Source organism: Tachyglossus aculeatus, chromosome 7 (genome assembly GCF_015852505.1).
Source record: "Tachyglossus aculeatus isolate mTacAcu1 chromosome 7, mTacAcu1.pri, whole genome shotgun sequence".
Classification (NCBI taxonomy): Eukaryota; Metazoa; Chordata; class Mammalia; order Monotremata; family Tachyglossidae; genus Tachyglossus; species Tachyglossus aculeatus.
The window spans coordinates 6,020,476-6,044,140 of record NC_052072.1 but is presented as its reverse complement, the minus strand read 5'-3'; the positions used below and the strand labels follow the sequence as shown (position 1 = coordinate 6,044,140).

The 23,665-nt window shown below is 46.6% G+C and overlaps 1 protein-coding gene across 4 annotated transcripts in view; it reads left to right on the top strand.

Moving 5' to 3' along the window:
• FAM126B (family with sequence similarity 126 member B) overlaps positions 1 to 23,665 on the top strand; it is a 112,337-nt gene that overhangs the window by 73,758 nt on the left and 14,914 nt on the right. For 3 of the 4 annotated variants that reach the window (XM_038748838.1, XM_038748835.1, XM_038748836.1), the window contains 5 exons: positions 1,796 to 1,876; positions 7,007 to 7,122; positions 9,550 to 9,645; positions 17,581 to 17,697; positions 19,002 to 19,089. In XM_038748838.1, coding sequence (XP_038604766.1) covers positions 1,796 to 1,876; positions 7,007 to 7,122; positions 9,550 to 9,645; positions 17,581 to 17,697; positions 19,002 to 19,089 — 498 coding nt within the window. The remainder of the gene's footprint in view (positions 1 to 1,795; positions 1,877 to 7,006; positions 7,123 to 9,549; positions 9,646 to 17,580; positions 17,698 to 19,001; positions 19,090 to 23,665) is intronic. The other variant, XM_038748837.1, reaches the window with a different exon arrangement.

Here is a 23,665-nt window from a genome sequence, read left to right as displayed (position 1 = left end):
CTTCATTATTCTGTACTTCCCAATGCGTAATACAGTGGACACTCAATAAATACCGCTGCTAGTGCTTAAGTCCTATGAAATGGGCCCATTAGATGTTTATAAATTGAAGCAGGGTGGCCTAGTGAATAGAGGATCGGCCTGGCAGTCAGAAGGTCATGAGTTCTAATCCCGGCTCCGCCACTTCTCTGCTGTGTGACCTTGGGTGAGTCACTTCACTTCTCTGCCTCATCTGTGATTAAGACTGTGAGCTCTGTGTGGGACAGGGACTGTGTCAAACCCGATTGTCTTTTATCTACCCCAGCACTTAGAACAATGCTTGACACATAGTAAGCGCTGAACAAATACCATTATTATATGTGCTCTATACCCTGGGGCCCTCAAAAATACATGAGTGATCATTTTTAAAATGCCGCCTGCAGGCTTACAATTGGGTATTTTTGCGGGTGATATCCGTTATAAAAGCTTTGTGTCTTTGAGAAATGGCTCATAATGACCAGAAAGTAAGTTGTCACCAAGTTAATCCCTTGGCAGAATTTTTAAAAATCCATTTTAATGGTTCTAAAAGCTTAATTTTCTAGATGTGACCCAAAGGAAAACCATTCACGTGGTAAATTATGGCACGTTTTGAGCTCGGGAATCCGTTTGAGGGATTTCTTTTGATGACAGTGTTGCTTTTGAAGTTGTCTTAACTGGCTACACTGAGCAGTTTATCTCATCCGTTATTATTCTCGCCATCTCTTGAGGGTAATCTGCCCCTCCCCGCTCAAATATGCTGGCATCTAAGCCGCAAAAGAAGCAGCATAGACAGAGGCCAAGAATATTCATTCAGTTGAGTGCTTACTATGTGCAGAGCACTGTACTAAGCACTTGGGAAAGTACAGTACCATAATAAACAAGACACTTCCCTGTCCACAACGATCTTACAGTCTCGGGGCCGGGAGACTGACCTTAATATAAACAAATAAATTGCAGGTGTGGTTTTCTGTAGGTTGATGTACAATTAATGAATTCAAAAAAAGGCTGGAGTAACGCAAAGGAGATAATGGCGTTCTCCATTTTAAAATTTCTGAATTTATTATTTCTTAGCGATCATTTATCTGTGGCTGCCTTTTGTTAAAGTAAGAAAAGGGCCTGTCATAGACTGATGTCGGCTGTATAAATGCCAACGATTTTAGTCCCTGCACACGGATAAATCTTTCGTGTATCACTAAAGGACTTAATATGAAGGCACCGATTTTTTTTTCCATGTAGTGATAAGGACTCACTGTATAAAAAAATTTGAAATGAAGTACAGTAGATGGATATTTTGTGCTTTGGGGTGATTTTTAACAGGTTCACTTAAAAAGAATCGAGACTCTCTGGGTGATAGCATATGTTTTTCCAAACGTAAATCTCTCGACCCATTCTTTCTGGGCTTTGCCAAACTGAGGCTGGAATTGTCATCCGTTTACTCTTTATCACTTTATATCCAATCTAGAATTAAGCAGTAATGGCCAGTTGTCAGATTATCCCAATAGCCTTTATATATCATCCCTTTTTAGTAAATGGTTGTATTCTGTTTTGTATTTAATACCACGCCAATGGGTAAATACACGTCTACTTGAAATATGCCATGCATAGTTCTACTGATCGGTTATACAAATATACTGATATCAGAAAACTTTTATCATTTTGTTTCTTTAATCCTGCCCCTGAATGTACCTGGAGTCCCGCACGTGAAGAAAGGAGTGACTAGAATTTCTTTTCATTCGTGTTCTCGGTTATGTTTTATGATTGAAGTGTTTTTAAACCATAGGAGATTGCTGATAAAGATGGAAACAACAAAGTTTTATCTTTCACTATCCCCTCCTTATCCAAGCCTTCGATATATCATGAGGTACGTCAGAGTGGAAATGAATCGGGTGCGATAGGAAATCATCATCTGAACCATGGAGTTGAATTTTTCAAGGTTGCGGTTTATAATTTATAATTCTAACTTATTACCTATAGAGTGGGAGGTGGAAGTTCCGAAACTGGAGAGTGGAAGTTTTCAATCACATTATTTTGGTTTTTTTACATTCTCTCCGACTCCTCCAATTAGGGGCTTCTCACCCCTGCTCCCGTTGTGTACCCCTTTCCATTCTCCCTCCCCTCTCCCCACCCACAGATTCGCACGCATAATGACTTGTAGGTTATTTTTCTTTTTCAAATCAATTCATTCCAATAATCTTATTGTTGCACTTGGAAGCCGTGAACCTTTTAAGATGGTCCTAAGAAAACCAAGCTACTTAGAAAAACAATTTGCAACATGAAACTGCCGTTGTTCAAGTAAAAATTCAGCCAACCAGTAAGTGCTTACTGAGTGCAGGACATTAGACTAAGCGCTTGGGAGAGATCAGTGGAACGAGGAGACTGGTGCTGAGTTGTCATTTTACCTTTAGGTGGTTGATAAGAAAAGACGTACTATTAAAAAGATGTGCGTAACTGGCTATTTTTATTCCTCAGCTTTTCTTCCTTTCCTTTGTTTGACGGAGCAGTAAGATGATTGTTGCATTATGAATCAAGCTGATGGTTGGACAGGAGACTCATCCTTTGAAAACCAACCATTCCTCAGTTGTATTCCATTTCTCCATGGGACCGTGTGAGCCAGTCGTGACACGAGGGTTTTACAAAACCATTGGATTATAGCTAAAGGAGATTGTACCAAATGGCTCTCGGCACCTACTTAATTACTTCTTGAATTACTATTTTCCTTCGACTTTGGTTTATGGCTGAAGGTGGAGGTCTCTCCTATTTACCCAGAACACTTTCTGGGTAAATTATTTCATTCAGTCAGTCAGTCAGTCAATCGTATTTATTGAGCGTTTACTGTGTGCAGAGCACTGGACTAAGCGCTTGGGAAGTACAAGTTGGCGACATACAGAGACGGCCCCTACCCAACAACGGGCTCAATTTCTGAGTAATGGATCCTCTTGAATTAGGCGTCAGTATTTCAACCAGAGAGAGGCTACTACTGAGCCGGGAAATTAATACGCCGTTCTTTCGCACCAGGGAATGAAGTTAACTCTGCCTTGAATGAATGTAGGAAGTAATTTGGTGGGCTTCGTCTTCCTCTAGTGGCTGGTTTTTTTTGTATTACACAATCCCCGAAACACTTGCCAGTTTTTGTGTGTTCTGGGGTTTTAAGCAGCCGTCCCTGCAGATTCAGAGATTGCAAAATCAAGCCAGCAAACTTCAATCATTTGTTTTCCTTTTTTTTTCATAAGGATCAAATCCTTGTACTTCCCAAGCGCTTAGTTCACTTGCCATTTTTTGTGTGTTTGGGGGTTTTAAGCAGCCGTCCCTGCAAATTCAAAGATTGCAAAATCAAGCCAGCAAACTTCAATCATTCGTTTTCCCTTTTTTCCCATAAGGATCAAATCCTCGTACTTCCCAAGCGCTTAGTACAGTGCTGTGCACACAGTAAGCGCTCAACAAATACGATTGAATGAGTGAATCCTTTTCCTACATCTTCCCAAATTTGGGGGTCTTTACGGGGCTGTTTGATTTTTTTTTTTTTTTTCCAATCGGAGGATTCAATTGTAGAATTTACAGGAACCAAGCGATCCGTGGTATTTGGTTGAGAGAGGACAATATGACAGGTGGGTCGACAAGATTCCTACCCGCAAGGAGCTTGTAGGCTAGCGGGGAAGTAGACATTAAAATAAATTACAGATGGGGAAAATGGCAGTTTACGTAAAGGCTGTTGTACTGAAGGTGGGGTGACTCTCAGGTGGTTAGAGGATTGGGGGGAATATCAAGTACTTATGGGCTACAGATCCAAGTGCATAGGCCGTGCAAGAGGGAGGGGAAAGAGAAAGAGAAAGAAAAAAAGAAAGATGGAAAGAAAGAGAAAGCAGCGTGGCTCAGTGGAGAGAGCACGGGTTTTGGAGTCAGAGGTCATGGGTTCAAATCCCGGCTCCGCCAATTGTCAGCTGTGTGACTTTGGGCAAGTCACTTCACTTCTCTGGGCCTCAGTTACCTCATCTGTAAAATGGGGATTAAAACTGTGAGCCCCCCGTGGGACAACTGGATCACCTTGTAACCTCCCCAGCGCTTAACAGTGCTTTGCACATAGTACGCGCTTAACAAATACCATTATTATAAGCGCTTAGTACAGTGCTCTGCACATAGTAAGCGCTCAATAAATACGATTGATTGATTGAGGGGGAATAGGGAAGGCGAGGGCTTCATCAGGGTGGACATCTTTGAGGAGATGCGATTTTAGGAGAACTTGGAAGGCGGGGAGAGTGTTCGTCTGTCAGATCATCATCATCATCAGTCGTATTTATTGAGCGCTTACTATGTGCAGAGCACTGGGGAAGTACAAATTGGCAACATCTAGAGACAGTCCCTACCCAACAGTGGGCTCACAGTCTAAAAGGGGGAGACAGAGAACAAAACCAAACGTACTAACAAAATAAAATAAATAGAATAGATATGTACAAGTAAAATAAATAAAATAAATATAGATGAGAGGGACAGAGTTCCAGGCCTGAGGGAAAGTGTGGGCAAGGGATCAGGGGCGAGATAAACGAGAAGTGGGTACAGTGAATACGTTCATGCTGCTGCCCGGATTATCTTTGTCCAGAAACGCTCTGGGCATATCACTCCCCTCCTCAAAAATCTCCAGTGGCTACCAATCAATCTGCGCATCAGGCAGAAACTCCTCACCCTGGGCTTCAAGGCTCTTCATCCCCTCGCCCCCTCCTACCTCACCTCCCTTCTGTCCTTCTCCAGCCCAGCCCGCACCCTCCGCTCCTCCACCGCTGATCTCCTCACCGTACCTCGCTCTTGCCTGTCCCGCCGTCGACCCCTGGCCCACGTCCTCCCCCGGGCCTGGAATGCCCCCAATCCCTCTGCCCCTCCGCCAAGCTGGCTCTCTTCCTCCCTTCAAGGCCCTGCTGAGAGCTCACCTCCTCCAGGAGGCCTTCCCACACTCAGCCCCCTCCTTCCTCTCCCCCTCATCCCCCTCTCCATCCCCCCCATCTTACCTCCTTCCCTTCCCCACAGCACCTGTATATATGTATATATGTTTGTACAGATTTTTTACTCTATTTATTTTATTTGTACATATCTATTCTATTTATTTTATTTTGTTAGTATGTTTGGTTTTGTTCTCTGTCTCCCCCTTTTAGACTGTGAGCCCACTGTTGGGTAGGGACTGTCTGTATCTGTTGCCAATTTGTACTTCCCAAGCGCTTAGTACAGTGCTCTGCACATAGTAAGCGCTCAATAAATACGATTGATGATGATGATGATGATGATTGGCATTAGAGGAGCGAAGAATACGGGCTGACTGGTGGTGGGAAATCAGCCAGGTAAGGTAGGAGGGGGAGAGCCGGTTGGATTCTTTAAAGCCAACAGTAAGGAGTTTCTTTTCGACGCGGAGGTGGATGGGCGACGCCGGAAGGTCTTGAGGAGTGGGGAGGTGTGGCCTGAATGGTTTTTCTGCAGAATGATCCAGGCAGCAGAGTGAAGTATGAACTGGAGTGGGGAGAGCCAGGAGGAAGGGGGTTGATGGCGAAAGTGCAGAAAGGTGCTTGGATTGGCATAGTAGCAGTTGGGATGGAGAGGAAAGGGTGGATTCTAGAGCTGTTTCAAAGGTAGCCCCCGCAGGATTTTGTGACAGATTGAATGTGCAAGTTGAGGTGAATAATGCCAGGGTTACAGGGTTGTGAGACAGAGAGGATGGTAGTGTTGGCTCCGGTGAGAGGAAACTCAGGGAGGTAGGGTTTGGGTGGGAAGATGAGTCCTGTTTTGGGCATCTATGTTCCCTCATCACAGTTCCCTCATCAGTAAAATGGGGATTAAGACTGTGAGCCCCCCCTTGGGACAACCTGATCGTCTTGTATCCTCCCCAGTGCTTAGAACAGTGCTCTGCACATAGTAAGCACTTAACAAATGCCATCGTTATTATTATTATTATTATGAAAAAGCTAGTGGATTGTGTGAGGTTTGGGTTTATTTTATTAAACCACTTATCTGTAATGTATTTTCATGTCCGTCTCCCCCGTAGCCTGAGATCTCCTTGTGAGCAAGGATTGTGTCTACCCTCTCTGTTGCATTGGACTTTTCCCAGCACTTAGTCCAGGGCTGTGCATTCAGTAAACACCACAATAAGTACCACTGACCGATATGGAGTAACATAGTGGCTAGAGCCCGGGCCTTAGGGTCAGAAGGTCATGGGTTCTAATCCCGACTCCGCCACGTGCCTGCTGGGCGACCCTGGGCAAGTCACCTCCCTCCTCTGTGCCTCATTTACCTCATCTGGAAAAAGGGGGTTGAGACTGTGAGCCCCACGTGGGACAGGGACCGTGTCCAACCTGACTTGCTGATATCCACCCTGGCACGTAGTACAGTGCCTGGCACATAGTAAGTGCTTAACAAATACAGATGAGAAGCAGCGTGGCCTAGTGGGAAAAGCCCAGGCTTGGGAGTCGGGTCGTGGGTTCTAATCCCCGCTCCACCACTTGTCTGCTGTGTGACCTTGGGCAAGTCACTTAACTTCCCTGCGCCTCAGTTACCTCAGCTGGAAAATGGGGATGAAGACTGTGAGCCCCACGTGGGACAACCTGATGACCTCTCTCTACCCCAGTGCTTAGAATAGTGCTTGGCACATAGCACCTGCATATATGTTTGTACGTATTTATTACTCTATTTATTTTACTTGTACATATCTATTCTATTTATTTTATTTTGTTAGTATGTTTGGTTTTGTTCTCCGTCTCCCCCTCTTAGACTGTGAGCCCACTGTTGGGTAGGGACTGTCTCTATATGTTGCCAACTTGGACTTCCCAAGCGCTTAGTCCAGTGCTCTGCACACAGTAAGCGCTCAATAAATGTGATTGATTGATTGATAGTAAGCGCTTAAAAAAATCATTATTATCATCATTACACCGCAGTTATTTTGATGATGATTATTAGTCTTGTGGCAGCGCGTTGAATGTTTCTCATCTCTAAATGAATCTTTTCTGTCTCTTTTTAGCCCTCCACGATTGGGTCGATGGCCTTGACAGAAGGAGCACTGTGTCAGCACGATCTCATCAGGGTAGTTTATAGTGACCTTCATCCTCAGCGGGAAACCTTCACAGCCCAGAACAGGTGACAGGGCAGGCTGCAGAGAGTGGCACATTTCTAACCGCTCAACGGGGGGAATTTACTCCGCCGTTGGTCCCGGGGAAAGACCGTGGCCCTGGGAGACCGGAGGCCTGGCTTCTGTGAAGAGCATCATGGCTCAGTGGGTAGAGCACGGCCCTGGGCGTCAGACGGTCATGGGTTCTAATCCCGGCTCTGCCACTTGTTTGCTGTGGGACTTCGGGCAAGTCACTTCTCTTCGCCTCAGTTCCCTCATCTGTAAAATGGGGAGTAGGACCGCGAGCCCGACGTGGGACGACCTTGTTATCTTGGATCTACCCCGGTGCTTAGAACAGTGCCCGACTGCATACTAAATGCTTAACAAATACCATTAAAAAAAAAAAAAAGGCTGGGAGAACGTGCGGGGCACTGCACAAACCACCAGCACCAAATCCTTTGTGGAGGTTCTCAAGCACAAGGGCTCTGAATTGAGGCTCTAATAATAATAATAATAATAGTGGTCTTTGTTAAGTGTTTACTGTCTGCTAGGCTCTTTACTAAGCTCTGGGGTCGATACAAGATAATCAGGTTGGACCCCTAGTCCCTGTCATGGAGTAGTGGCTGAGCCCAGGCCTGAGAGTCAAAAGGTCATGGGTTCCAGTCCCAGTCTGCCACTTTGTCTTGCTGTATGACCCTGGGCAAGTCACTTCATTAAGACTGTGAGCCCCATGTGGAACAGGGACATCATAATGATGGCATTTATTAAGCGCTTACTATGTGCAAAGCACAGCTCTAAGCGCTGTCCGACCCGATCAGTAGCTGGCATGTGGCAAGCGCTTAACAAATACCTTAATTATTATAGCAGCGTGGCTCAGTGGAAAGAGCCCGGGCTTTGGAGTCAGGTCATGGGTTCAAATCCCATCAGCTGTGTGACTTTGGGCAAGTCACTGAACTTCTCTGGGCCTCAGTTCCCTCAGCTGTAAAATGGGGATGAAGACTGTGAGCCCTCCGTGGGACAACCTGATCACCTTGTATCCCCCCAGTGCTTAGAACAGTGCTTGGCACATAGTAAGCGCTTAACAAATACCATCATTATCATTATTATTATAGGACTCACAGTCTTAATCCCCATTTTATAGATGAGGTAACTGAGAAGCCAAAGAGACTTGCCCAAGGTTGCACGCACAGCAAACAGGTGGCGGAGCTGGGATTAGAACTCAGATCCTTTAAATCCCAGAACCCTCCTCTACCCCACCGTGCTCTTTTCCACTGGGTCACGCCGTCTTCCGACGTACATGATGGGTGGTGGGCTGGAAGGAGGCCTTCGTCAGCACCATTGGAGTTGTAAACTATTAGACCTGTGATTCCCAGGATGAAAACCTTTAAATGGGTCAGAAAGAGGACCTAAAAAAAACGGAGCATTCGTTCATTCAATCGTATTTATTGAGCGCTTACTGTGTGCAGAGCACTGGACTAAGCGCTTGGGAAGTACAAGTCGGCCACGTATAGAGACGTTCCTTACCCAACGGCGGGCTCACAGTCTAGAAACATGAGAGTGGTGGCGTATAAATGCTACATTCTTGTTTGGTGATTCTGGCCTGAAGTCTGACCGTCAAAGAGAAAATTGCTGTTGATGTGTGAGTTGAAAAATGCAGCACCGTGGTTGTCCTCACTTGCATAGTGGTCATATATATGTATATATGCTTGTACATATTTATTACTCTATTTATTTATTTTACTTGTACATATCTATTCTATTTATTTTATTTTGTTAGTATGTTTGATTTTGTTCTCTGTCTCCCCCTTTTAGACTGTGTGCCCACTGTTGGGTAGGGACTGTCTCTATATGTTGCCAACTTGGACTTTCCAAGCGCTTAGTCCAGTGCTCTGCACACAGTAAGCGCTCAATAAATACGATTGATTGATTGATTGATTTTATGTTGGTGCTAATAATCATTTGCATCCCAGGATCCAAGGACGCTGAAGAGAATGAGAATGTTTATCCTAACACAATCATAAGACCAAATGTCCAATAGAGAAGCAGCATGGCTCAGTGGAAAGAGCCTGGGTTTTGGAGTCAGAGGTCGTGGGTTCTAATCCCGGCTCCGCCACTTGTCAGCTGTGTGACTTTGGGCAAGTCACTTCACTTCTCTGTGCCTCAGTTACCTCATCTGGAAAATGGGGATTAAGTCTGTGAGCCCCACGTGGGACAACTTGATTACCTTGTATCTACCCCAGAGCTTAGAACAGTGCTTTGCACATAGTAAGCGCTTAATAAATGCCATCAAAAAAAAAAAAAATGTACGAACTTTAACTTGGGAGAGCAGGGACGATAGGAAAAGGAGGCCCATCATTGGGGTTTATAGTCCTATCGACAATCCGGCCCGCGATTAAACCCATTAATAAGCTCCCCTCTTGACTCCTTTTCCCTCGGTGTGCTTGTGATCCTTCCAGATTTGAAGTCCTGAGTTTTCTGATGCTGTGCTACAACTCCGCCATCGTCTACATGCCTGCCTCCTCATATCAGTCACTCTGCCGGATGGGCTCCAGGTGAGACGGGGACCGTTGCTTCTCCTCCGACGCGATGAAAGTCGATACGAAAGTGACGGTAGAACCGCCGACCCCTCTAATTCCTTTCAGGTTTCAGCGCGTGATCGCTTCCATTTTATCATCTCGGCATTAGAAGCCAAGTCGCGGAGCTGGCCACAGGCTTAAGAGTCAGAGAAATCAACAACCTGATCCCACCTGTTAGTCATTTAGTGACATTTCTAATTATTCCACGGATAGGTGCGCGGGATTTGGGGGTAAAAGTCCTGCACGTGGGCAGAGCCTTGGGTAACCTGATCTTTTCCACTTTTTCAGTTTCCCTAAACTCAGAAGCCTCCCGTCTCGGTCTCCGACTTGTTTTACTTTGTAATTTTAATAAGAGGAACGGCCGTTTGTGCCAAAGACGAGCTTTTAGCCAGGCTGAAAAGCAGTCTCACGGCTCTGCCTGTAACTTAATGGCCTTAAGTTGTCCGGCTTATTAATCATTTACAGTAGGGGAATTTCCATAGCATTTTAATTGCATTTCGGCATTATAGAAAATCCTTCCAATTGTTGGCTATTGTTCTCCCTGAAGTAGCAGTATCGATCTCATTTGTTGAGCTTTTTTGAGTGCAGTTCATTGTCATGGATGATTGGGGAACGTACAAAAGACAGAATACCCAACGCCATGTATCGGATGAGCTGATCGACATCAAGTGACAAATATATCAGCCAGTCAGTTGAATTTATTGAGCGCTTACCGTGTGCAGAACACTGTACTGAGCGCTTGGGAGAGGACAATACAATGGAATTGGTAGACATGTTCCCTGTCCCCAGCGAGCTTAGAGTCTAGAGGAAGAGACGGACATTGATATAAATAAATACGGATATGTATGTAAGTGCTATGGGGCTCTGGAGGAGGTGCAAAAAGGGAGCGAAACCAAGAGGGAAGAGCGACACAGAAGGGAATGGGAGAGGAGGAAATGGGGGCTTAATCAGGGAAGGCTTCTTGGAGTAGATGTTTCTTCAATAAGGTTTTGACGGGGAGAGAGTAATCATCTGCCGGTTACGATGTGGGCGAGAGGTCGGCGGCGAGATAGACGAGATGGAGCTACAGTGAAGAGGTTGGCATTATGAAGAGTGAAGTGTGTGAGCTGAATTATAGTGGGTGAGCGGTAAGATAAGGTAGGAGGGGGCAAAGTAATTGAGTGCTTTAAAGTTAAGAGTGAAATGAGTATAGATATAAAAGACCCAAGTGAATAAATCAGATATGAACAGATGGGCCACCCCATCCACCTCCAGGTGATTGAGTGCTTTAAAATTAAGAGTGAAATGAGAATCGATGTAAAAGACCCCAGGTGAATAAAGCAGTTAGGAACAAATAGACCATCCCATCTTCCTCCTAACCGCTCTCTCTGACCTCGGTTATGTTATTTATTCTTACTTGTACATTTCTATCCTATTTATTTTATTTTGTTGGTATGTTTGGTTCTGTTCTCTGTCTCCCCCTTTTAGACTGTGAGCCCACTGTTGGGTAGGGACTGTCTCTATGTGTTGCCAATTTGTACTTCCCAAGCGCTTAGTACAGTGCTCTGCACATAGTAAGCGCTCAATAAATACGATTGATTGATTGATTGATTATGTGGATGAATTCTCTCCTGGCCCTCTTCCTACCTCTCTGACCATTCCTCTTCAGTTTTTTAGGCCTCACCCTGTTAAACGGAGGGTTCCTATCAGGCTCTGGTCCCGTCCCGGGGCCATAACTCATCTTTACCCACTCAGGTGGGGGCTTGGCTGACGGTCCTCCTTATCATCATCAATCGTATTTATTGAGTGCTTACTGTGTGCAGAGCACTGTACTAAGCGCTTGGGAAGTACGTTGGCAACATAAGAGTCCTGAGTCCTCGACTCAGACTCTCCAAGCCCATGAGATCAGCTGAACTGGTGGGACAGTCTGGGTTTGTCAGCCGATCCGGTTAATGTCCTTCCCCTTCTAGACTGCAGGCCCCTTAATAATAATAATAATAATAATAATAATAATAATAATAATAATAATAATATATTAATATAATATTAATTAATTATACTGAAGTATATTAAGTATAATATTAGTAGTAGTAGTAGTAGTAGTAGTAGTAGTAGTAGTAGTATTATGGTACTTGTTATGTGCTTACTGCATTCCAAGCGCGGGGTAGATACCGGCCATCGGGGTTGGACACAGTCCCCGCCCCACATGAGGCTCAACATCTTAGTCCCCATTTTACAGATGAGATAAGTGAGGCCCAGAGAAGTGAAATGACTTGCCTGAGGTCACACAGCAGAGGTGGTGGAGCCGGGATTAAAACCCTTGACTTTCTGACTCAGAGGCCTGTACTCTATCCACTAAGCCCGCTGCTTGTAGGCAGGGAACGTGTTTACCAACTCGATTATTTTGTACTCCCCCAAGATCTTTGTGCAATGTTCTGCGCACAGTAAGCGCCCAGCAAATACCACCGATTGCTTATGTTAGGGCGTCTGTGCTGGACAACAGGTGAAGAGTTCATGGCTACACAATTGTGGCTCTCTTTAGCCTGGCACCATCGTTGCTTTTGTTCATTTGGAAATTGAAGTGGGTGGATTCCAGTACCAAGTAAAATGTTTTTCCCCAAAGCAAACTCCAAAATGGGCTAGGCAGACCCCGCCAAGTTGTCTTTCATGTTCTTGCGCCTTAGGAAGCTCACGCAGTTCTTTCCCGATAGATCCGTTATCAATAACTGCCTAATTTTTAAATTACAGGCTTGCAGAATTATTTTGGCCTACTTACAGTGCCTGCCCCGTGCTAGGAACTCATATCATTAAAATCCAATCTTTTTTGAGTGCCAGTAGGATGCTGAGGGCTGCACTGAGAGGCCTGATGGGGTTGACTGGATCGAAGCTTCCAGAAGTTTATAACCTAGTGCAAAGGTTTCCCCTGCCCCGCCCCGAGAAGCAGCGCGGCTCAGTGGAAAGAGCCTGGGCGTTGGAGTCAGAGGTCATGGGTTCGAATCCCGCCACCGCCACATGTCTGCTGTGTGATCGTGGGCAAGTCACTTAACTTCTCTGAGACTCAGTTGCCTCATCTGTAAAATGGGGATTAAGACTGTGAGCCCCATGTGGGACAACTCGATCACCTTGTATCCCCCCCAGCGCTTAGAACAGTGCTCAATAAATACGATTGAATGAATGAATGAACAGTGCTCTGCACATAGTAAGCGCTTAATAAATGCCATCATTATTATTTTTATTTCCCTATGCCTCAGATTACAGTTGATAACAGGGCCAACCGATTGAATCAATCAGTGGTATTTACCGAGCAGTTACTGTTCATTCATTCAGTCATATTTATTGAGCGCTTACTGTGTGCAGAGCACTGGACTAAGCGCTTGGGAAGGACAAGTTGGCAACATATAGAGACGGTCCCTACCCAACAACGGGCTCACAGTCTAGAAGGGGGAGGCAGACAACAAAACATATGGACAGGTGTCACGTCATCAGAACAAATAGAATTAAAGCGAAGTGCACATCATTAACAAAATAAATAGAATAGTAAATATGTACAAGTAAAATAAATAGAGTAGTAGATCTGTACAAACATATATACAGGTGCTGTGGGGAGGGGAAGGAGGTAGGGCGAGGGGGAAGGGGAGGAGGAGAGGAAAAGGGGGACTCAGTCTCGGAAGACCTCTTGGAGGAGGTGAGCTTTGAAGGGAGGAAGAAAGCTAGTTCGGCGGATGTGTGGAGGGAGGGCATTCCGGGCCAGGGGGAGGCCGTGGGCCGGGGGTCGACGGCGGGACGGGTGAGAAGGAGGCCCGGGGAGGAGGTGAGCGGCGGCAGAGGAGCAGAGGGTGCGGGCTGCGATGGAGAAGGGGAGAAGGGAGGTGAGGGAGGAGGGGATTTTAGGTGATGGACGGCCTTGAAGCCGAGAGAGAGGAGTTTTTGCTTGATGCATAGGTTGACAGGCAGCCCCTGGAGAATTTTGAGGAGGGGAGTAACATGCCCACAGCGTTTCTGCACAAAGATGATCCGGGCAGCAGCGTGAAGTATAGACTGAAGTGGGGAGAGACAGGAGGAAGGGAGATCAGAGCACTGTACTAAGCACTGGGGAGAGTATGGTACAACAGAACTACCTATTGAGGTCAGCAGGATAATACCAGAAATGTAATCAGGCCACCTAGACTGGGGCCTGAGGACGTTCATTCATTTAGTTGAATTTATTGAGCGCTTACCGCATGGACTAAGCACTTGGGAAGAACGAGTCGGCAACAGATAGAGACGGTCCATACCCAACAGCGGGCTCACAGCCTAGAAGGGGGAGACAGACGGCAAAACAAAACACGTAGACAGGTGTCAAAAATCGTCAGGTTCCCAGGATAGAACACCCCCACGTCAGCATTGTAGTCTTTTTTCTTTTTTAAGGGTATTTGTTAAAGGCTTACTATGTGCCAGGCACTGCACTAAACACTGGGGTAGATGAAAGCTAATCAGATTGGACACAGTCCATGTCCCCACATGGGGCTGCATGGTCTTAATCCCCATTTTACAGATGAGGAACCAAGGCCCAGAGAAATGAAGTGACTTGGCCACGGTCGCACAGCAGAGAGGTGGGCGGAGCCGGGATTAATAATGATGGCATTTGTTAAGCGCTTACTGTGTGCCAAGCACTGTTCTAAGCACTGGGAAGGATACAAGGTGATCAGGTTGTCCCATGTGCGGCTCACAGTCTTAGTCCCCATTTTACAGATGAGGGAACTGAGGCGCAGAGCTCTTAGAACAGTGCTTTGCACACAGTAAGCGCTTAACAAATGCCATCATTATTATTAAGTGAACTTGCCCAAAGTCACACAGCTGACAAGCGGCCGAGCTGGGATTTGAACCCATGACCTCTGACTCCCAAGCCCGGGCTCTTTCCACTGAGCCACGCTGCTTCCCCAGGTCTTTTTCATTCATTCATTCATTCATTCAATCAAACGTATTTGTTGAGCGCTTACTCTGTGCAGAGCACTGTACTAAGCGCTTGGAAAGTCCAATTCGGCAACAGATAGAGACAATCCGTGCCCAGCAGTGGGCTTGCAGTCTAGAAGGGGGAGACAGACAACAAAACAAAACAAAGTCCTGATTCCGTAGTATGTTTGGTTTTGTTCTGTCTCCCCCTTTTAGACTGTGAGCCCACTGTTGGGTAGGGACCGTCTCTATATCATCATCATCATCAATCGTATTTATTGAGCGCTTACTATGTGCAGAGCACTGTACTAAGCTCTTGGGAAGTCCAAGTTGGCAACATATAGAGACGGTCCCTACCCAACAGTGGGCTCACAGTCTAGAAGGGGGAGACAGAGAACAAAACCAAACATACTAACAAAATAAAATAAATAGAATAATAATAATAATAATGGCATTTATTAAGCGCTTACTATGTGCAGAGCACTGTTCTAAGCGCTGGGGGATGCAAGGTGATCAAGTTGTCCCACGTGGGGCTCACAGTCCTAATCCCCATTTTACAGATGAGGTGACTGAGGCGCAGAGAAGTTAAGTGACTTGCCCAAGGTCACACAGCAGACATGGACAAGTAAAATAAATAAATAAATAGAGTAATAAATATGTACAAACATATATACATATATACGGGTGCTTTGGGGAAGGGAAGGAGGTAAGATGGGGTTGCTAACTTGTACTTCCCAAGCGCTTAGTACAGTGCTCTGCACACAGTAAGCGCTCAATAAATACGACTGATGATGATGATGATGATTCCGAGGCCCGTGCTCTATCCATTAGGCCGTACCGCTTCAGTAGGTGACTTTTCTCCACCCCAACAAACACACCTCTTGCAGATGTACTGATCTGACAGAACAGGAACCACGGCCCTCCTGGGGAGCCAGCTGATCAATGGATTCTCTTCGCTCTCCGAGAAGCGGCATCGTCCCCTCTGACCTCAGAGTGCTTTAATGATTCATCAGACTCCTTCCCCAAATTGCCGTATGAGAGGGTACCCACCGACAATGGAGTCTCTGGCACCGCAAAATGGCCAAGCGACTTCTGCCAAGTTCATCTTGGAACGTCCTACCCCTGGCCTGGAACGCCCTCCCTCCAAAGCCTTGGTTCCTCATCTGTAAAATGGGGATTAAGACCGTGCGGCCCCATGTGGGGACATGGACTGTGTCAACCAATCAATCAATCAATCAATCGTATTTATTGAGCGCTTACTATGTGCAGAGCACTGTACTAAGCGCTTGGGAAGTACAAATTGGCAACACACAGAGACAGTCCCTACCCAACAGTGGGCTCACAGTCTAAAAGGGGGAGACAGAGAACAAAACCAAACATACCAACAAAATAAAATAAATAGGATAGAGATGTACAAGTAAAATAAATAAATAAATAAATAAATAGAGTAATAAATATGTACAACCGTGTCCAATCTGATTAGCTTTTATCTACCCCAGTGTTTAGTGCAGTGCCTGGCACGTAGTAAGCCTTTAACAAAAACACATCCACCAAACTAGCTCTCTTCCTCCCTTTAAAGCCCTACTGAGAGCTCACCTCCTCCAGGACGCCTTCCCAGACTGAACCCCCACTTTCCCGTCGCTCCTCCTCCCCTCCGCGTCGCTCCGACTCCCTCCCTCTGCTCTCCCCCCACCCCACAGCACTTCTGTATATATACATATATCTATAATGGGAAGCGGCGTGGCTCAGTGGAAAAAGCATGGGTTTAGGAGTCAAGAGGTCATGGGTTCAAATCCCAACTCCAGCACTTGTCAGCTGGGTGACTTTGGGCAAATCACTTAACTTCTCTGTGCCTCAGTTACCTCACCTGTAAAATGGGGATTAAGACTGTGAGCCCTCCATGGGACAACCTGATCACCTTGCAACCTCCCCAGCGCTTAGAACGGTGCTTTGCACATAGTAAGCGCTTAATAAATGTCATCATCATAATCCTACTTATTTATATCGATGCCTGTTTACTTGTTTCGACGTCTGCCTCCCCCCTTCTGGACTGTAAGCCCGGTGTGGGCAGGGATCGTCTCTCTTTACTGCTGAATTGTACTTTCCAAGCGCTTAGTACGGTGCTCTGCACACTGTAAGCGCTCAATAAATACGATTGAATGAATGAATGAACCAGATGCGCCAGTCGCAGACAACTGTCATCCAGGGGTGGGATCCTCCTGCCATTCCTCTCCCAAGGCCTTCTTTTAAAGGCCTCGGGTGCTAAAATCAATCAATCAATCGTATTTATTGAGCGCTTACTATGTGCAGAGCACTGTACTAAGCGCTTGGGAAGTACAAATTGGCAACACATAGAGACAGTCCCTACCCAACAGTGGGCTCACAGTCTAAAAGATACTAAGTCTAATACACAGTCTAGATACACAGTCTAAAAGATGCTAAAAATACTCCTGTTCGTAGTCTGCCCAGAGACACCAGACGGAGAGAGTTCAAACCGACCTCAGTGGAAGCGGCAGTATTTCCTCCAGTTCTCCAAGTGGTACCCCGTTCTAACCAACCTCCCAATTAGTGAGCGCTCAATAAATACGATTGATTGATTGATTAGGGAGGGCTGCCGGCGTTTAAGGTATTTGAAATTAATATATTTCAAAAATATAAGAAATGCAGACCAGTTTTATATTCCTCGATTCAAGTCCGCTGGGTTCGATTAGTACCTTGAACTCTAAAAAGATTCCGAGAATTGGCTCGGGGGGAATCACAGCTAGCATTTCCCAGCAACCGCTCCCCGGTTTTCATTTAGCGATGCCCAGTACTCCTAGGAGCCGCGATGCTATTATCATCAATCGTATTGAGCGCTTACTATGTGCAGAGCACTGTACTAAGCTATTAGGAAGCTTAATACTGTTTTTCGGGTTATGGGCCCAATTTTTGAGCCGGGTGTCCGTCCATTTTACCTCCTGGCCCGTGGGACCTAACGTGGGAAAGTGTTTGTTTTTCTAGGGTTTGCGTCAGTGGGTTTCCCCGCCAACACGAGAAACACTGGAAAGAAAAATGCGGACGAGTAGTATTGGATCCCGACTTTATGGTGCAGCTTCTCACGGGTGTTTACTATGCTATGTAAGTAGAGCGGTCTTTGCATTATTAGATATATTATTAGATAAATGAACGTAAACCTCCGCTATCCCGTGATGGGACAGTCGCTCTGTTTTTCTTGGCGTCACCGACTCGTTACTTTAACCGGTTCCGTTTTGGCGGTACTCTCAGATTTAACAGTAAAAGCCATTCAACAGATTGCCGGAATGAGATATCTGAAAGAAGGAATTGCCTCCAAAAGGAACCACCGTAATGAGCGGCAGGTTTAAAGGGTGTTTGAAGTCAAATGCTCTGGCTCGCCTCTCCGATAAATATCGGGCCAGTTGGTGCATTTCATAATGGAATATCGTTCTCCCAGAGTGCTGGGAGCTTTGAAACCTTGATGGCTTTTTTGGATTGTGACCATAACTAATGGCTCAGTTAAGAGTACCGAGTTTCTGGAACGATTTTGGAATAATGGGGTGTAAGTACAAAATATTATTGTTATTATTATTTTTGAAGGTTGGTCCTTTCTGCCGTAATGAATGTTTTTAAGTTTTTATTACACGTTTTGGTTGTAATGCTGTTGCGGAACTAGGGAGCATTCTTCCTACAACTCACGCTGTCTAGGGGTAGAGAAGCAGCGTGGCTCCGTGGAAAGAGCCCGGGCTTGGGAGTCAGAGGTCATGGATTCTAATCCCGGCTCTGCCAATTGTCAGCTGGGTGACTTTGGGGAAGTCACTTCACTTCTCTGGGCCTCAGTTACCTCATCTGTCAAATGGGGATTAAGACTGAGTCCCCTGTGGGACAACCTGATCACCTTGTAACCTCCCCAGCGCTAAAAAAAAAGTGCTTGGCACATAGTAAGTGCTTAATAAATGCCATTATTGTTATTATTAGTGCAGTATGGTGTCAGAAAGGGCAGTTTTGCACATGATTGTCGAAGAGTAAATACAGCAGTATGAGTTTTTGTGAACGCTGGGGTTTTCAGGAACACCACCCCTACCTTATGGCAGAAATGACTGTACTATCTAGAGCCAGTATGGGCCAGTGGTCAGAGCACAGTGCTGGGAGTCAGAAGGACCTGGGTTCCAATCCCGGCTCTGCCACCCGTCTGCTGCGTGACCTTGGGTAAGTCACTTTTCTGTGCCTCGTCCGCACAGTGGGGATTACGATTGGGAGCCCCAGGCGGGACGGGGCCCGCGTCCAATCTGGTGAGCTAGTATCTACCCCAGCGCGGTGCCTGGGGCCCGTCAGCGCTTAACGAATACCCTGAAACAAAACGGAGCAAAATGGGATGGAGTTGAAAAAGTGCGGCGGTCTGAGGCTTGCTTTCTTTCCTTTTGTAGATACAATGGCCAGTGGGCCCTTGGCCAGGAAGTCCTGGATGACATAATATACAGAGCGCAGTTGGAACTCTTTTCTCAGCCACTACTGGTAAGGAAGTAGCCGTTGCTTCGCTTCATTTGGTTATTCGAGAAATCGACTTCCGAATGGGTTTTCCCCAAACGTTTCTTTAAATCATTTCACTTCCGATCTCATTCAGTAGTACAGCTTTCTCAGTAGGTACAGTTTTCCCTCATGGTCGAGGAAGATTCCACTGTGAGAGGCCTTCCCAGTCTAAGCCTCACTTTTCCTCATCTCCCACCCCCTTCTGCGTCGCCCCGATTCGCTCCCTTTACCCTCCACCCACTCCAGCCCCGCAGCATTTGCGTCCAGATGTGTCATTTATTTGTATCGATGCCTGTCTCCCCTCCTCTAGACTGTAATCCCGTCGAGGGCGGGGAACGTGACTGTTTATTGCCGTATCGTAGTCTCCCACCCGACTCCAGCCCCGCAACACTTACATCCAGATCTGTCATTTATTTGTATCGATGTGTGTCTCCCCTCCTCTAGACTGTAATCCCATCGAGGGCGGGGAACGTGACTATTGCCGTATCGTAGTCTCCCACCCGACTCCAGCCCCACAACACTTACATCCAGATCTGTCATTTATTTGTATCAATGTCTGTCTCCCCTCCTCTAGACTGTAATCCCGTCGAGGGCGGGGAACGTGACTTTATTGTTGTATTGTAGTCTCCCACCCCACTCCAGCCCCGCAGCATTTACGTCCAGATCTGTCATTTATTTGTATCGATGCCTGTCTCCCCTCCTCTAGACTGTAATCCCGTCGAGGGAGGGGAACGTGACTGTTTATTAATGTATCGTAGTCTCCCACCCCACTCCAGCCCCGCAACACTTACGTCCAGATCTGTCATTTATTTGTATCGATGTCTGTCTCCCCTCCTCTATACTGTAATCCCGTCGTGGGTGGGGAACGTGACTGTTTATTACCGTATCGTAGTCTCCCACCTGACTCCAGCCCCGCAGCACTTACGTCCAGATGTATCGTTTGTATCGATGTCTGTCTCACCTCCTCTAGACTGTAATCCCGTCAAGGGCGGGGAACGTGACTGTTTATTGCCGTATCGTAGTCTCCCACCCCACTCCAGCCCCACAACACTTACGTCCAGATCTGTCATTTATTTGTATCGGTGTCTGTCTACCCTCCTCTAGACTGTAATCCCGTCGAGGGTGGGGTACGTGACTGTTTATTGCCGTATCGTAGTCTCCCGCCCCACTCCAGCCCCTCAACACTTACGTCCAGATCCGTCATTTATTGGTATCGATGCCTGTCTCCCCTCCTCTAGACTGTAATCCCGTCGAGGGCGGGGAACGTGACTGTTTATTGCCGTATCGTAGTCTCCCACCCCACTCCAGCCCCGCAGCACTTACGTCCAGATGTGTCATTTATTTGTATCGATGCCTGTCTCCCCTCCTCTAGACTGTAATCCCGTCGAGGGCGGGGAACGTGACTGTTTATTGCCGTATCGTAGTCTCCCAAGCGCTTAGTCCAGTGCAATACACACAGTAAGTGCTCAATAAATACGACAAAATGAATGAATAAAGAGCTGCTGGGGGATCAAGGCCGGGCCCGCAGTGCCGACCCCAAAAGGACTGGGCTTTGTTTTGTTGCCGTGCTTGTCGTCGGAGCCCTTGACGCTGCTTTGGCTTCTGCCTCGGTCCGTGGACTCACTGAGAGCTCCTTTCTCAGTTGCAAAGCTCCAGGCTGGCCTGTCAGTCGGTCAGTCATATTTATTGAGCGCTAACTGTGTGCAGAGCACAATACTAAGCGCTCGGGAGAGGACAGTGCAACAATAAACCATCACATTCCCTGCCCACAGTGAGCACACAACCTGCCTTGGTTGGCTTTTCGGCTGAGAGGCGGAATCATTTGAGGCTTTGCTTTAATAATAATAATAATGGCATTTGTTAATCAATCAATCAATCGTATTTATTGAGCGCTTACTGTGTGCAGAGCACTGGACTAAGAGCTTGGGAAGTACAAGCTGGCAACATATAGAGACGGTCCCTACCCATCAGTGGGCTCACAGTCTAGAAGGGGGAGACAGAGAACAAAACCAAACATACTAACAAAATAAAATAAATAGAATAGATAGGTACAAGTAAAATAAATAAATAAATGAATAGAGTAATAAATATGTACAATGATATATACATATATACAGGTTAAGCTCTTACTATGTGCACAGCACGGTTCTAAGGACTCGACGGGGGATACAAGGTGATCAGGTTGTCCCACGTGGGGCCCACGGTCTTAATCCTCCATTTTACAGATGAAGTCACTGAGGCCTAGAGAAGTTAAGTGGCTCGCCCAAAGTCACACAGCTGACAAGCGGCAAAGCCGGGATTTGAACCCATGACCTCTAGCTCTCAAGGCTGGGCTCTTTCCACTGAGCCACGCTGCTTCTCTTACCTCATCCTCGAAAGCGTTTCTTCTGTTCCCCCTTGTTTTCACTGTCCTGTAATTACATTACATTAATTCATGTAAGCGCTTAGTACAGTGCTCAGCACACAGTAAGCGCTTAATAAATACGATTGAATGAATGAACTACATTAATTACATGTTATTTATATTAATGTCTGTCTCCCCCTCTAGATTGTAAGCTCACTCGGGGCAGGGAATGTCACTGTTTATTGTCCTCTCCCAAGCACTTAGTACAGTGCCTTGCACACAGTAAGCGCTTAATAAATACGATTGAATGAATGAACTACATTAATTACATGTTATTTATATTAATGTCTGTCTCCCCCTCTAGATTGTAAGCTCACTCGGGGCAGGGAATGTCACTGTTTATTGTCCTCTCCCAAGCACTTAGTACAGTGCCTTGCACACAGTAAGCGCTCAATAAATACAATTGATTGATTGATTGAATGAATGAATGACCCAAATGCAGCTCACCGCATAGCATCATCATCATCATCAATCGTATTTATTGAGCGCTTACTATGTGCAGAGCACTGTACTAAGCGCTTGGGAAGTACAAATTGGCAACGTATAGAGACAGTCCCTACCCAACATTGCTGCACGACGTAGTTGCTACAGCCCGGGGCTGGGAGTCAGAAGGTCATGGGTTCTAATCCTGCCTTAGCCACTTGTCTGCCGTGTGACCTTGGGCAAGTCACTTCACTTCTCTGGGCCTCCGTTTCCTCGTCTGTAAAATGGGGATTGAAACTGCGAGCCCCACATGGGACAGGGACTGTGTCCAACCCGATTTGCTTGTATCAACCACAGCGCTCAGCACAGTGCCTGGCCCATGGTTAAGCGCTTAGCAAACACCATTATTATAATTATTCCCCTCACGTGTCCCCTCCACCTACGCTGTGTTGAAGATGAGGAGGCCCACAACCTAGAAAGCTGACTTTCTTGCAAGACTTGGCCATTTGTGATCCTGCCAGGTTGTTGACCCCGGGGGCCAGCGGTCCGGTTGTTCAGGGAGCCGGCCGAGGTGGGTGGCCGGAGGAGATTCATTCATTCAGTCATATTTATTGAGCGCTTACTGCGTGCAGAGCACTGTTCTAAGCGCTTGGGAAGCACAAGTCGGCAACATCTAGAGACGGTCCCTACCCAACAGCGGGCTCACAGTCTAGAAGGGGGAGACAGACAACAAAACCAAACATAGAAACCAAGTAAAATACATAGAATAAATATGTACAAGTAAAATAAAATATGTACAGGTAAAATGCAGGTCTCACAACAGCAGAGAAGACTGGGCAGAACTGCAGCTCTGTAGACCTCTAGTTCTGGTTTGAATTGTAATGTTCAATGTCTCTCCCCGCCTTCAAGGCCTTATTGAGGGCACACCTCCTCCAGGAGGCCTTCCCTGACTCAATGCCCCTTTTTAATCTTCTCCCACACTCCCTTCTGCATCGCCCTGACTTGCAGCCTTGGTTTTTTCCCCCCTCCCAACCTCCCAACGCTCACGTAAATATCTGCATTTATTTATTTATATCAGTGCTGCCTGCCCCCCACTCTAAGCTCGTTGTGGGCAGGGAATCTGTCTGTTGATCGTTACAACAATATTCATTCATTCAGTCGTATTGAGCGCTTACTGCGTGCAGAGCACTGTACTAAGCGCTTGGGAAGTACAAGTCGTCAACATAGAGAGACGGTCCCTACCCAACAGCGGGCTCACAGTCTAGAAGGGGGAGACGGACGAGAAAACAAAACACATAGACAGGTGTCAAAATCATCAGAACAAATAGAATTATAGATATGTGCACATCATCAACAAAATTAATAGAATAGTAAATATGTACAAGTAAAATAGAGTAATAAATCTGCACTAATATATACAAGTGCTGTGGGGAGGGGTTGGAGGAGAGGGAAAAGGGGGCTGAGGGTGGGAAGGCCTCCTGGAGGAGGTGAGCTCTCAGCAGGGCCTTGAAGGGAGGAAGAGAGCGAGCTTGGCGGATGGGCAGAGGGATTGGGGGCATTCCAGGCCCGGGGAAGGACGTGGGTCGGGGGTCGACGGCGGGACGGGCGAGAACGAGGCCTAACGGGGAGGAGGTGAGTGGTGGCAGAGGAGTGGAGGGTGCAGGCTGGGCTGGAGAAGGACAGAAGGGTTGTGAGGGTGGGTGACTTTGGGCAAGTCACTTCACTTCTCTGTGC